This window comes from Corvus moneduloides, chromosome 5, assembly GCF_009650955.1.
Source record: "Corvus moneduloides isolate bCorMon1 chromosome 5, bCorMon1.pri, whole genome shotgun sequence".
Taxonomy (NCBI): domain Eukaryota; kingdom Metazoa; phylum Chordata; class Aves; order Passeriformes; family Corvidae; genus Corvus; species Corvus moneduloides.
This window is the reverse complement of record NC_045480.1, coordinates 62,691,128-62,704,336: the sequence shown is the minus strand read 5'-3', so window position 1 is coordinate 62,704,336 and position 13,209 is coordinate 62,691,128. Positions and strand designations below refer to the sequence as shown.

At 37.8% G+C, this 13,209-nt stretch overlaps 1 protein-coding gene across 1 annotated transcript in view; it reads right to left on the bottom strand.

Annotated features, from left to right (window-relative positions):
• Window positions 1–13,209, bottom strand: part of TBC1D9 (TBC1 domain family member 9) — a 48,497-nt gene that overhangs the window by 16,299 nt on the left and 18,989 nt on the right. The window contains 8 exon segments of the mRNA XM_032108975.1: window positions 467–584; window positions 2,030–2,244; window positions 3,740–3,890; window positions 4,341–4,511; window positions 5,966–6,172; window positions 8,985–9,192; window positions 10,291–10,552; window positions 11,532–11,760. Coding sequence (XP_031964866.1) covers window positions 467–584; window positions 2,030–2,244; window positions 3,740–3,890; window positions 4,341–4,511; window positions 5,966–6,172; window positions 8,985–9,192; window positions 10,291–10,552; window positions 11,532–11,760 — 1,561 coding nt within the window.

Below are 13,209 nucleotides of genomic sequence, written 5' to 3'. Positions count from 1 at the left end.
CAAGTATTTGTGAGACATAGTAAAAACAGATTCCATGATACACTGAAGTCACTCACTTCCACATACGCAAGGAAGCTCATCTGACAACAACAGCTTTCTGAAACTTGTGCCCTTTCAAATCAGAGGCACAGGCACAAAGACTTCTACTGCAAACTGCTAAAGCTCCTGTTTCCACCTTACCAGTCAGCTAACTGGATCATCTAAAACTCAAATTTTAGCCTCCCATCTCTTCTTAAAAATCTACTTTGCTTAAGCACACTTTAGAATGCCATCTGATCCTAAGTAAGTGATAAACTATTAACTATAACAGTACCTCTTCAGGAAATTGTCTTTATTCTCCTGAGCAAGCTGTCTTGTCACTAGCATGCACAGATACATCTACCCACATATTTGTTTCAGTACAAATACCACCAATTAATTTGGTTATTTTTGTAGGGTCGTTTCAAAAATGTCCCCCACAGCATACCAACAACTCTTGTGTTGTAGTAGTCAGGCAGCATACGCTCACACAGAGCCACCAGCAGCCAGAAAGCTTCCTCCTCTTTTGCATAAAGGAGGAGCACTGAAGTGACAATATTCATAGCCTAAAAGAAAGGGAAATACAATTATTCAATATCTAGTGCTGTACCTGGGCAGGTAAGTGGTTAGGAAATTAGCTACATCTCTCCCTGCAGATCCCAAACTGTTCGAGTACTTCCCTGTAAAAACAGCAGTGTTTCCCAGTGCTCAAAAGAAAGGCTTAAGAAAGCCTCAAATCACAAAAAAAATTTTAAGGTTTTTCCTTAGTTTTGTTGTTTTACTGGGGTTTTTTGGTGGGTTTTTGGGTTGGTTGTTTTGTGTTGCGGATTTTTTTTTTAAGAAATCAAGATTTTTTCCTAATCAAGGGCTGACTCAGGTCTGCAAGCATCACTGTTATAATGATATTGATATTCTGCCATAGGTGCTCTTGGGGAATCTGGGTCTGGTGCAGCCAAAACACCTCCCACAGCACTAGTCATGTGCCTGAATTCTCACTGTAGCTGGATCAAATCTCAAGGTTATTAATTACTGTGACAGCTTTAGGGACCAGTACTGAAGTGTCTTTCCACTGCTCCTCTGTTAAATAATCTTTGCAAACATTGTAGCTATTACTTAGTACCACACTTTGTTATTAAATAATTTACGATGGTATCTGTTAGAACTGCTTGCAGTATGTTGCATCTAGAAGTCTTAACAGTCAGACATTAATCAGGCTTCTTAATACTAATGCATTTAAGTCTCCTCTTTGCAAAACTATGTAGGAAGGAAAAAAAAAGGCCCAGGTGATAAACCAAAATTACATAGTAAGAAAGAATGATTTAGGACCAGAAACTAAAGTGACTTGAATTATGGACATAAGAACCTCGAAACCATGCACAGGGGTCAGCATTAACTCTACAGATACATGGTTGGGACTCACAGTCATATCTCCTAGGACGCTTTATTTTTTGCCAAGTGTTTGGGGTTTTTTTGCTTCCATTTTTGTTTGTTTTCTTTTTTGGTTTCTTTTTATTGTTTTGAATGATTGCATGGCATCATTGAAAGAGGAAGGGAGGTTCTGGAGTGTTATAACTTATACACTGAATAATAATTCATGATAGGATGAATAGATAAAAATAGACAATAATTTAAGGCTCAACATAAAGTGTTTTGGTTTTCAGGAGATTTTTTGTTAATAAGGAAAGAACCTCTTCATGGTCCATTGTCATTTTCTGTAGACAGCTCTGTTATCATCTGTCCAGTTTCTAGATTTATGAGCAGAAAATATGCTTACAGAAAACATCTCTCAACATGTGTGGCTAATACTACTGTTAGAGCAGGTCCTTGTGTGACGTCCCTCTGGCCTCAGCATTCCTGCCTCTCTGCAGCACTGAGGCTTGAGCTCACAGCACCATCCACACCTCAGTGTACTTCACACAGCCAAACACTCATGCGCATGACTGAAGAAACACGACTGCAAGAAAAGAACTGGAATTCCAGAAACTGAAGGAGTGCAGGGTATTTCAATTACCTGACAATATCCTATGTTTGGATTTCTGAAAGCATAAGCTGTCAAGACTCTCCTTAAAGCAGCAATACCCATCTCATTCTGGAATGCAGGGTGTTCTGGAAGGGAGCGGTGCAGATCCCTTTCTATCTCTTCTGTAGCAAGATTGTATTTTCCCATCGATTTCTCCACTAGGTCCTCATAATAGCCAGGATGAGTGGCCATTTCATTAATGGCTCCTAGGAGAGAGAGGACAGTATTAAAACCAGGAGAAAAAGGAAGATTTAGCAGGTACAGCATTCCAACATTATGATCTACTCCCCTTCCATTCTGAATGTTACCAAGAACTTTGAAAGCAAATGTGAAAATATTATTTCTTTAAAGGTGATTAAAAAAAAAAAAAAAAAAAAAAAAAGATGTGCCTTGATGATTATCACTCCTTCCTGTCTTCTCTACAGGCATTTTTATAATGAGGTTAAAATCTCTCTCAGCCAGAACAGGAGGCATGAAGAACAAACCAACTGTGCAGTCACATGGTATCATGAGCTCCCTCTGCAGCTGGCTGTGGGTTTTGTTATCCTAAATAACTCAAAACTCGTCTCTGAGAAAGCTACTTGCCCTGAGGACAGAGTAGATTAATGTTTGGTTGCAGAGAGTATGATATGTCAGCAAAAAGCAAGAGACAGAAACTCATGAGCTCTATTGCTACTTCTGAAAATGACTCTGTCATCTTGGGCAGGGCACTCAGCCTGAGAGATACCACTGCATGCTCCCAGAGTTGCTATGAGATTTCACTACTGACTTTACAACTTCTCTGGAAAAGAAAAGCAAGTGTCAATAGCACAAAGTAATGTACATAGAAAACACAAATTATAGATACACTGTGAATATTGGTCCAAACTAGCTGTTAATAGGACACAAAAAAGAGCTGTGCATTTCTGTGTATATTTTCTGAAAACATTTCTTTAGTGCCCAGCAGCAAAGCGAAGATGTACATGACTATGTATTACTAGGGAAGAAACAGAAAACAAACCTGAAAGCATCATGTGCTCATACCCTAAGTGGTGTAGGTAGCTGTGGTAACTATCTTGGGGAGGGTAGAGCTAAAGAAGGCATATGGTGATAGGTAACGAAGAAAGCCCTAGGTAGGACTGATTTCCATATAACTAATAATAAAATTCTTCAACTTCAAAAAAAAAAAACTTTAAGCGGACACAGATCTAGAGAATCCTTTTTAGCACAGAATCCCAGACAAATATTTTCCCACCGTTTTTCACATAATGGAAGCATCTAATAAAATGTTACAGTAGCTTTATTATCAACAAAAAAAAAGGTAGTGGTTACATGCAACATGCCTAAACTCTGGAATTCCTTGCAACAATTGCTGTGAAGGCCAACAGCTTAACTGGATGCAGAAATTAATAAATAAATGGGAATTAGGCTTGCTGGTGGTTGCTGAACATCTAGAAGGTCCCTACACTGCTGGCTTCCAGTTACAGAGTGTGCATTCTGCTTTTTATATATTCTTCCTTAATTATGTGAGCCTGTTTGAGAAAGGGTATTTTCTGGTCTGAACAGAAATCTTGTCTAAACCTGTCTGATGCCTGTTAACAATCACAGCCTTACTTCAAATATTTTCAGACACTTATTATGTGCACCTTTAATTATCTTTGAAAACCTTTCTTCCCTCATGCTTTTGCTTCTATCCCACAGACACATTCACTGAAAACCTACCTGAAAAGAGCAGCCAAAGATCCCCTCTCATGCTTTCTGGAATGCCCTTTAGCACAAGGTCTCTTGTTTTCTCTGTACGATACATACAAACCCCTTGGCCATATTCAGCAAAGTGAATCTTCCAGGCCTGTTCCTTCAGGAACTCCTTAGCCTAAAAGCAAAGAAAGGCAGGCACAAAGATGCAGCTTCTCTTTCTAACACTCTGACCCACTAAAATCTTGAGTGCTAAAAAGCCTGCAATATCCTAACTTTCCAAGTGAGCAAGAAATAACTTGGCTACAGTCCAGTTATGTTCTTAATGGGCTGCCTCCTCCCATTTTCTAGTTTCTATGCCAGTAGACCTTGCTGTTAAGAGAAGCAGTTATACTTAAGAGCAGGAATACAACCTCTCCTTGTATTACATCCAACTTGCTTTTATGTAGTGAAGTTATTTGTATGGGTAAAACAACAACATGTTCAAGCCTTTACTTCTGTGAAAAATACTGCCTTTTCTTAACAGTCTGGCAGAACAAAACTCTTCTGGGTCAGAAACATGGGTTTTAAAGCAAACATAATTTAACAGCTTTTTCAGTCAGGTGGAGCACTCAGAGGTGTATTTTACCAGCTTAGGGTTGAACTCCTCAGGTGACCTGCGCCGATACATTGTCATTAAAGCCTGAGTTGCTGTTGGAATGCCATTATCATTGAGGTTGAACTGTCGCTCTCCCTCCGACTCAGAGCTCAGGCTTTTGTGAGGGCTGGCAGAAATTAAACTACTTGACCTTGTAAACACCTGTAGAAAGCAGTCACAAGCAATACAGGCATAAAGATGAGCCAGTGTCTGGACTTCTTACTTCACTTTACTTAAAAAATTATACATGCTAACAGTTAACAAAAACATATGGCAGCAGAAATTAAACCAGTACAGAATAATGAAATAGCTTCCAGTTTTTCAATAGCTCTCCTGAAACACAACCACATTCTAGAACTAGAATTGCTAAGGTAATGTTAACCTTAACTAGCCCTGGGCAACTGAACTAGCTCCCTTGGTCTGTCAACATCATAGGACTGTTAGATTGTGATTTGGAATAAAAGGATTTTCTGACTTCTCAAACAGCTTTAAAACTGCATCACAGTAAAATCTCACAGAGCAGTTCACACCAAATGCCTGAAATTGCAAGTAGGCAATCAGGCATACCTAGATATGTAGTCATATTACAAATTGTAGTAAATGTTTACAATTAATTTGTGTTTATAATTCAGTAGGTAGAATACTTAGATCCATTTACGGCAAAAGTTCCAGCACTATACATGCCTATGTGCTCTGGTACACAACAACACAGTAATTACACCTCACCATCAACAAAGCAAGTAAAAACAATTATTTTAAGACACCCGTGACAAACAGGGTAGGGCTATTCAGGACAATACTATGGTATGGCTTAGTATAGACTCGGAATGTGAGATCTACCTACATAAAACCAAAATGATACACCACAAAAGCGTTTTCTCCTTTGAGATCTAACTACTATACTTTGCTGGGTTTAACAGAACTGATGAGGTCGTTATATGAAGCATCTGAATTTCATACTTAAAAGCTGGAATTCAGCAGAAGGCTTGACATTCAAAGAGCCTAAGAAAAATGTATCTAATCATATCGTTTAAGAAACATTTACTTTGCACACATATATAAGGAGGCGGTTCAGAATTCGATGTTCAGGACAGGGCTGTTGTTTTCTTGTTAGGTCAAATGTTCCGAAGTGCACTAGCAGTGCAAACCTGCTCAGCTTAGACATTATTTTCAGAAAAATCAAAAGATGGGATTTAGCAGCTAAAGTCTTGAATAAAAGGAGTTTCATGCCAACTGATAATTTCTTCAAATTATTAAAATTCCAGAATTCCATTTGAGTTGGGCAAATTAATAGATATTAAAAGCACTATGCAATTAACCAGTTAATTAACTATGACACTTTCTAACAAGATACACTGTAATTTCAGAATGCAGCAGCAAGAATTAGAGTAGCTCTTCCTCAGCAGTGATGATTTCTCTTAGGTTTAACATGAAAAAGACAGATATCCCAATTGACAAATTTGAACACTTCAGCTCAAAGGCATTAACACAAAAGAGGTCACATTTCTGTGCCTAAAGGTTTAGCTTTGCAAAAACTTCAAGGTGTTCCTGGTTCCTCTCTCCCCACAACCAGTTAAAATCCCCTTCTAGTAAAATATTCATGTTCCTTCACATACCTCATCATCTGAGCTGATATAGCTTCCAGAAATATTTTTATCCAAGTATATTTTTGAAGTGGTTTGTTGCAGAAAGTCTGAGATCCTCTGTACAAGAAAGTCTCTGTCTTTCAAGTTGGCAAAGAGGAACGTCATTCTGTTTTTCGTGCTGATTGACAGTGGGCTGGGCAGCACACTGGAGCTGTCTGCCTTTTCCACTATTGTCACCTAGGGAGAAACAGTTGCTACAGCTTAAGATCTTTAGTTATCAAGATGCTTGGTCTAAGAAATCATCTTAATACAATAAAATCCATTGCTCCTTCCACCCTTATATCTAATTCCTATGGACACCTCTTTGCCAGAAAACATGGTTTGCATACAAGGTCTTACAAGCCTGAAAGACGAAAGCTTTCATCCTTCAAACAACTGGCTTCAGTACATTTTCCACCAAAACTCCCCTGCACTACTCAGTTGATCTTCCTCAGGCTGTATTTTAAAAGAATCAGTAAAACAAAATTTCATCTGTGGGATACAAATCTTTTTTGTAGGACTTCCAAATCCCTCTCCTGCTTCCTAACATCATCAGCACAGGCTGAATCCACAAAAACCATTACCTACCTTTTACTGCCAATACATATGAATAAACCATTTTTTGACATGACGCTCCTGTACAACTGTATTATAGTTGTAGTTCTGTGAAAACAGTCGCACAGTGTTATTTTAACTGTATTTTCACAGTACACAGAAACTTGCAACAAAGGGAAACTAACCCCATGTCTTCCCTTACAAAGGAAAATAATCTAACCCTGTGAGGTAGAGGCTTCTGTTCGGCCTTCAATTGTTAGGGAAGTGGTCACTGATCTAACTGAACTCCAAACTGTAAACAGTACTCATACCACAATCTACTGAGTACAGGGAACGAGTTCCCTGAGATTTTGGTAAAGCACATTAACACAAGAAATCTCAGGGAATAAGTTATACACTGTCGATGAATTATATTAAGAGTTGTGTGTCCTAAACGTTACCACTATTAGCCTTAAAAACATATCAATCCATCAAGTTTGTGCAGTTCATACATTGAACAAAACACTTTTACGACTTTAGATGATTTCTTAGGTAATGAAAACTGACTTACTGCCTTCAGAATAGAAAGTGGCACATTTAATTTTGCTAGGACTTTTACTTTTGCTCCTTTAACCCTTTTTAAAACAGGAATCAATGGTAAGATGTGAGTGCTATAATATTAATAGCTCTCTAGCTAAACGGATAGGGTAACCATTTTTCATGCATTCTCTTTGAAGACTTAAAGACTGCAGTGCACCACTCAGGTGCTAAACCATTTCTCTGTTCTCCCCACCTCCCTTTATTCTTCTGTTAACAACAAATCTACTAGTTATTCATTAACTTAAAGGACTTCACTAATAGCGTATTGAAGTTAGCTTAAAAGTGTTCCCTGGGTTTTCTGTTCCATTTAAAAACTGTTTGAGCGCAATCAGCACAAAAGACAGACAAGTTCTAAAGGCACAGGACAGACACTATTAAAGCAAGCTTAATTATAGCTCTGCTATAATGAGAGCTGATATCCACTTATTTCCTATTCAATAGAGACACACATATCTGAAGTGCTTTGTCTTGGAGAGGGCACCTGCTGTAGGTACAGTAAGCAGCGCACTGAAAAACAGTGAAAAACACTGAAAGCCACTGAAAAACATCTGTCCCCATCGTAATTTCTGAATCAATGCTTTGCTATTGTCTCATCTGTCAAAACACCTCCAGGATATTACAGAACACTGGAACTAACTTAGGGTCTAACCCAAAGCTTTAATTAAATAGAAAGCTTTGCTTTAATTACTAATGGTACTGATCAGTTGTTCTGAGGACTGCCACTACCCCCTGGTTTACTATTCTCCTTGCTGGTGCTGAGACTTAAAGCTGTTCATAAAGAAGCACTTATTCCTTCAGCTACTTCTGTCTCTTCAAGCTTTAAAGCTGCTCCGAATCCTGTGCTGCTGTGACTGTGGTTATGAAAAGCAGTTGCTGAATCTGCATCCAGGAAAAGAGGTCCTGTTAAATGAAGACTTTGCTCTCCTCCTCCACCACTTTACCTGCAGGACTGCCATTCCCTTTGCTTTCCAGACAAACAGTGCAACCATAGTCGAATGTCTCATCCCAAACAACCAAAGTCATTGCAACAAGTTGCTGAGAAGCTGTACTTCAAAGTTTTTTAACAAGTACCCGTTTTAATGATTTGTGGAGGAAAACAGTGCCTTGAAATATTCTGTGGTTCTTCAGTCAAGACAAACTGTCCTTGGTTACATCAGCTTTGCTACTACTTCCAAAACTTTCTTAACAAAGTTTTCCATTAACCTACAAATCAAGTCAACCACAAAAAAACTCCCCAACATAATTATTTTTTTATTGCATCAAACATACTCTCCATACCGAACATCTGGTTTAAGTAACCAGCTTTAAAAAGGGAAACACACCAATTTGAAAAATGCTGACAAAATATTTTCCACATACAAGAATAAACAATGGCAAGTCTGTGTGAAGAGGCAATTCAAAACTTTAGGATTATGAATCTTTTTACATCTGACAAAAGCAAATCTTAACTGATAAGATTCTTTAACAGAATTTCCACTCATCAATCTGGGAAATTTCACCCTCCACTCCTCCCTATGAGGCACAAAACATGGAAAATTGGGCTGTAAATCAGAATACAAGTTATGAGAGAGGAAGAACTCAGAGAGTTATGAAACTGATGGAAAAAACTCCATGTGAATTTTAGTAGTAGGAACTGAGAACTAAGATACGCAGTCATTAAATATTACTTAGAACACATCAGAATGGCATGCTCACAAGAGATTAAAAGCATGAAAATAGGCTTTTCTCCAAAAAAATCAACAAAAATAAACAAATAAAAAATAAATAATAATAAAAAAACTCCACCAAAATAAAAAAATTCAAAGCTAGGCTGAAATATCTAATATGATATTGCTTTACTACTTGCCCTATAAATTTAAAAATACAAATAATTTACCTCTCGAAGAGGGATAATAAGGCTGCACAAGTTCTCTTCTTTACTAGTAAAGCAAATGTAGTTTGTAGAAACAAACATCTGACCCAAAATATGCATTTTGTTGAATGGAGTCCAAAGAGTACAGTCAGTGTGTCCATCTAATTTCTCATCCTTGGGAAGTCGGAACAATGCACGATATCTCTCGCTCTTTGCCCTGGCATCAAGATCCCTAAAAAACCCACAGAAAGATTTTCTTGTTTTAAGGAATATATAATACACTTTAAGATATATTTTATGCAAATCATTGCAAGCTACCTGCAACTCAGCTAAGCAAGGAGTGTACAGCAAAAAGGTGGAAATAATTTGCATATAGGGGAGGTATAGGCTTCACTTTTGGAAGGTTCTAAAACTACATGAAAAAAAAAGTCTGCCATGAATGACTTAGACATTCATGCTGACTTCTCAGAGAGGAAAGACTGAGTGAGTTTTTCATATTCAGCCCTACTGTCTCAGAATATATACAGTGAATCCATTTTTTGCTAATAGTTATAAAAAATGCTTCTTTGAGGCTTATTTATTAACATGATGGAATCCTTAAGGTTAGAGTTTGTTAACAATTTCAAGACAGTCTTGATAATGCATTCAGTGCAAAACACTCAATAGTAAGGACAAACAAAAGTGATATAATGCATTTTGGATGTCACTAAGTAATGAGAAATATAAACAAGCACTGGCTATAATTCTGTACGGTACACTAACATGAACAACATATAAAGAAAAAATGTAAAAGAAACTAACAAGCTGAAGTATGATGTAAAAAAAGCAGAAAAATTTTCCAGGTAACTTTTCACCCCTTCAAATTTTATGTCAATTTTTGTATCACTGTTACCTAATTCTAGATAGAATTAATAACCTAGAGTAATTTCTCAATTCCAGCAATAAGACCAAGTATGAATGCTAGGCACATTTCTTAACAACACATAAATCACTTTATTACCTACCCCTACTGACATAAAATGGCCTTACAACAGATACCTAAATGCAGCCAGTGTCAGAAGATACACTAAAGAGCTTCTGAACAAGCGAGCATTTGGCTCAAGTAACTTTATTTTTGCAACATGTTAGTATTCAAGTGTTTTCCCTTCCCTATTTCAACCAGATACCAAGTAATTGTATTTAAATAATTACTCACATTTTGCCACTGCTGGAATCAACTATTCCTTTTGGAGTTACAGTAAATGGCAGCAACACTAGAAAACTTTTGGACAAAATCCTGCAAGTAAAAGGACTGAGGAGGAACAAATGAGTAAGAGCCAGTGATACCTACCGTTTTAGAGCAGATACTTTTTTGGGGGATTTCTTTTTCAGTTTGGGTAATGACCTGTCTTGTTCAAATCCTTCATTGTCCAAAAGCTGTCGCATAGCTATATTGGCAAGCTGTTCCATTAGTTTAAATGTCTCACTGATATTAAGGAATACTGAGAAGAAATGTTCACTTGACCTTGTGCTCACTTTGATCATATCAGGGAAGAGCAGTGTAGCATTCTTCTCAAGCTGAGTGATATCAACCCAACGGATAACTAACTTTGCTGAACAGGAGCAAACAAAAAAACAAGATTCAGTACAAAAGAGCATATTCAGGAGCTTTTAGCTTCTTCTTCCTGTAACATGCATTCAGCTGACTTTTTCTTGCATCTTGAAAAGTTGGGAGCACAGCATAAAGAGACCAAGTTTGTACAAACAAACCATTATCACCTGACAAGCAGCAGATAAAAGAGTTTAAATATCATTTACTTTATTTACAGAACACCACACAAGCATTACAAAGCTAGACGAGCTAACATGACTTATCATTGTCACTGTACTTGCTCAGACTCTGATGTCCTCTTTTCCTATGGAAGCAAAGAAACACAGTCTAAACACATCAGACAGGCTTGTGTTATTTTTACACAGTAAAAAGTTTCAAATATTACAGCCATGACAGAACCTTAGCTTTTCTTCCAACACCAATACAGGTGGTGTCCTTATAGCAGGGGCTAAATCCCAGGACTGATCCATTGCCCGTAACCAAATACTGCTGAATTGTTCACCTCTACTGTGCTTTGAATTAACTCCCTGTAGAGCAGACTGGTTGCAGCCACACTATGCAGTTCTTTATTCTGGGTCTCCTCTGAAACCTTTCTGATGCTCTGGTGTTGTACAAATGTAGCTGTGTCATTTAAGGTTGCAAAGTCTGCCAGAATAGTACTTGAGGATTGTGTAAGAGCAGAAGGAGCCAGAACTAGTGTGATCTTGTCCCTGTTCCCTTTCGGACATAGCCCCTGAGGTGAACTATGTTTCTAGACAATGCCAGGTACTGTTTTACACAGAACTACTTTGAGAAAGACAAAACAAACAAGAGAACAAGCACACAGATAAGCACTGTGACAATCAGGGAATTCTCCCTGCTTCTCTTTTCCTCAGCAGTGTCTTTGTACCTTCAATGATCAGTACATGAACAGTAACAAACTACAGGAGATTTCCTAACAATTTTTAGATGCACAAATTACCATTCCACTGAAAACATACCTTCCCTGCCCATGAGGAAAGAGTAAAAGCAAAGGTGATTAATGCTGAGATACACCCAGCCCTGACGGGGAACCTTCCCCTTCCAGTAACTGCAGGAGTAGTAGTTCACTAATTTCTCTTCTTCTGGCATTCCAAACAGCTTGTGAAATTTCACTATGGCTTCCTTGAATTTTTCTGTGTCGTCGTCCTCTTTGATGCCGTTGATTTTGTTGTACTCAGCAATGATGCCCTGGTAGGGAATGGAAGAAGGACACATACTGTTAGTGGCCATGGCCTATCAGATATCCTAATTCCCATGGCTGGCTGGGCCACAGGCCACAACGGTTATTGCAATGCCAAGGAAGTCTTTCAGTCATTCTTTGGCTTATGTAGTTATTTACTTTATTCAAGGCTTTCTTTCTAATGACCTTACTCCCTACTGTGCATATGTCAAAAGCAACCAAACACCAACCCCTTGCCAGTACCTTGTTTTAAATTAACCAGCCTAACTCAAATACTCTTAACAGCTCAGTAAAGCACCTATGATCTGTAGTATTAAATGACTTCTGTGACCCCTCTTATTGGACCTTGAGCAAAGAAGAAGAGCAGAAGGGGGGAAAAAAAAGAAAAAAAACCAAAGAAATCTTCTATTAGATTAACTAATAGGATGGAAAAAAATTCCCCTTTTCAGGTGCAGATGAAATTCATGAAATTTGAAGTGGCAACAGGTAAAAAGATGTTTTTTGATATCTCAAAGACTATGGTCCCTTCTGTTCTATACTGAAGCTCTACTTGATTAGCTTATTTTCCCAATCTTCTTTACAATCATCTCTATTGTCTTTTATATTAAAGTTATTAAATGGAAAGTGACATTTTGCCTTTAACTTGCTCCATACTTATGTGAAGGGCAGAGTATAAGACAGAGAAGCATCGTTCACATTTAGTATTTGTCCAACTCTAAGCAGTAACAATTTCCTTGAAGGATTATATTTCAAAACACAGATGTCCTCATGTATAAGGTATTTCCATGACCATCTATAGCCCTCATACCTGATTCACTGGTAAAACACAAGCAACTGTGGGATTCTTAAGAGAGCTGACTTACTATATGAAACATTAAAAGAGGAACGAGGCAAAGCCAGGGCTTTGAACACACACTCAGTAAATAGAGTAATTTTGCTTACAATCTTTTACCAAAGTGTTTATTTTTAGATAATTATTAGTACCGAAAAAGTACATTTTGCCAGTATGGCTGTTATCTGTCCTATAAAGAGAAAAAGAAATTCTGAGAAAACCAACACCCCCACTTCCCACCAAGCAAACAAATCAATGAAACAGCAACCCTTAACACCTATATGAAGTGTAAATGCCAATAATACAGGATTTAGCTACACAGAAGAGGGGGAGGAGACATTATGAGTGCATTTAAAAAAATTGAAATTAAGCCTTGCAATGGAAAAACAGTTGCACAGACTACTGTTAAAGTTTAAGACAGTCAACACTGCAATTGATTTTAGAACTTAAAAAGCTTTAAGCCCTGCCTATATATTTATATGGGTTTTTAAAAAATCCCACTGCTGTAGCTACATGCACTAATCCCAGTTTCCCTGATTTTTTCACACATGTTGCTACTTAGCATCTGGTATTCCATCAAAAAGGCAGAGCAGCCTAGGGACTACCAGCTCCAGTTTGTTTCAAA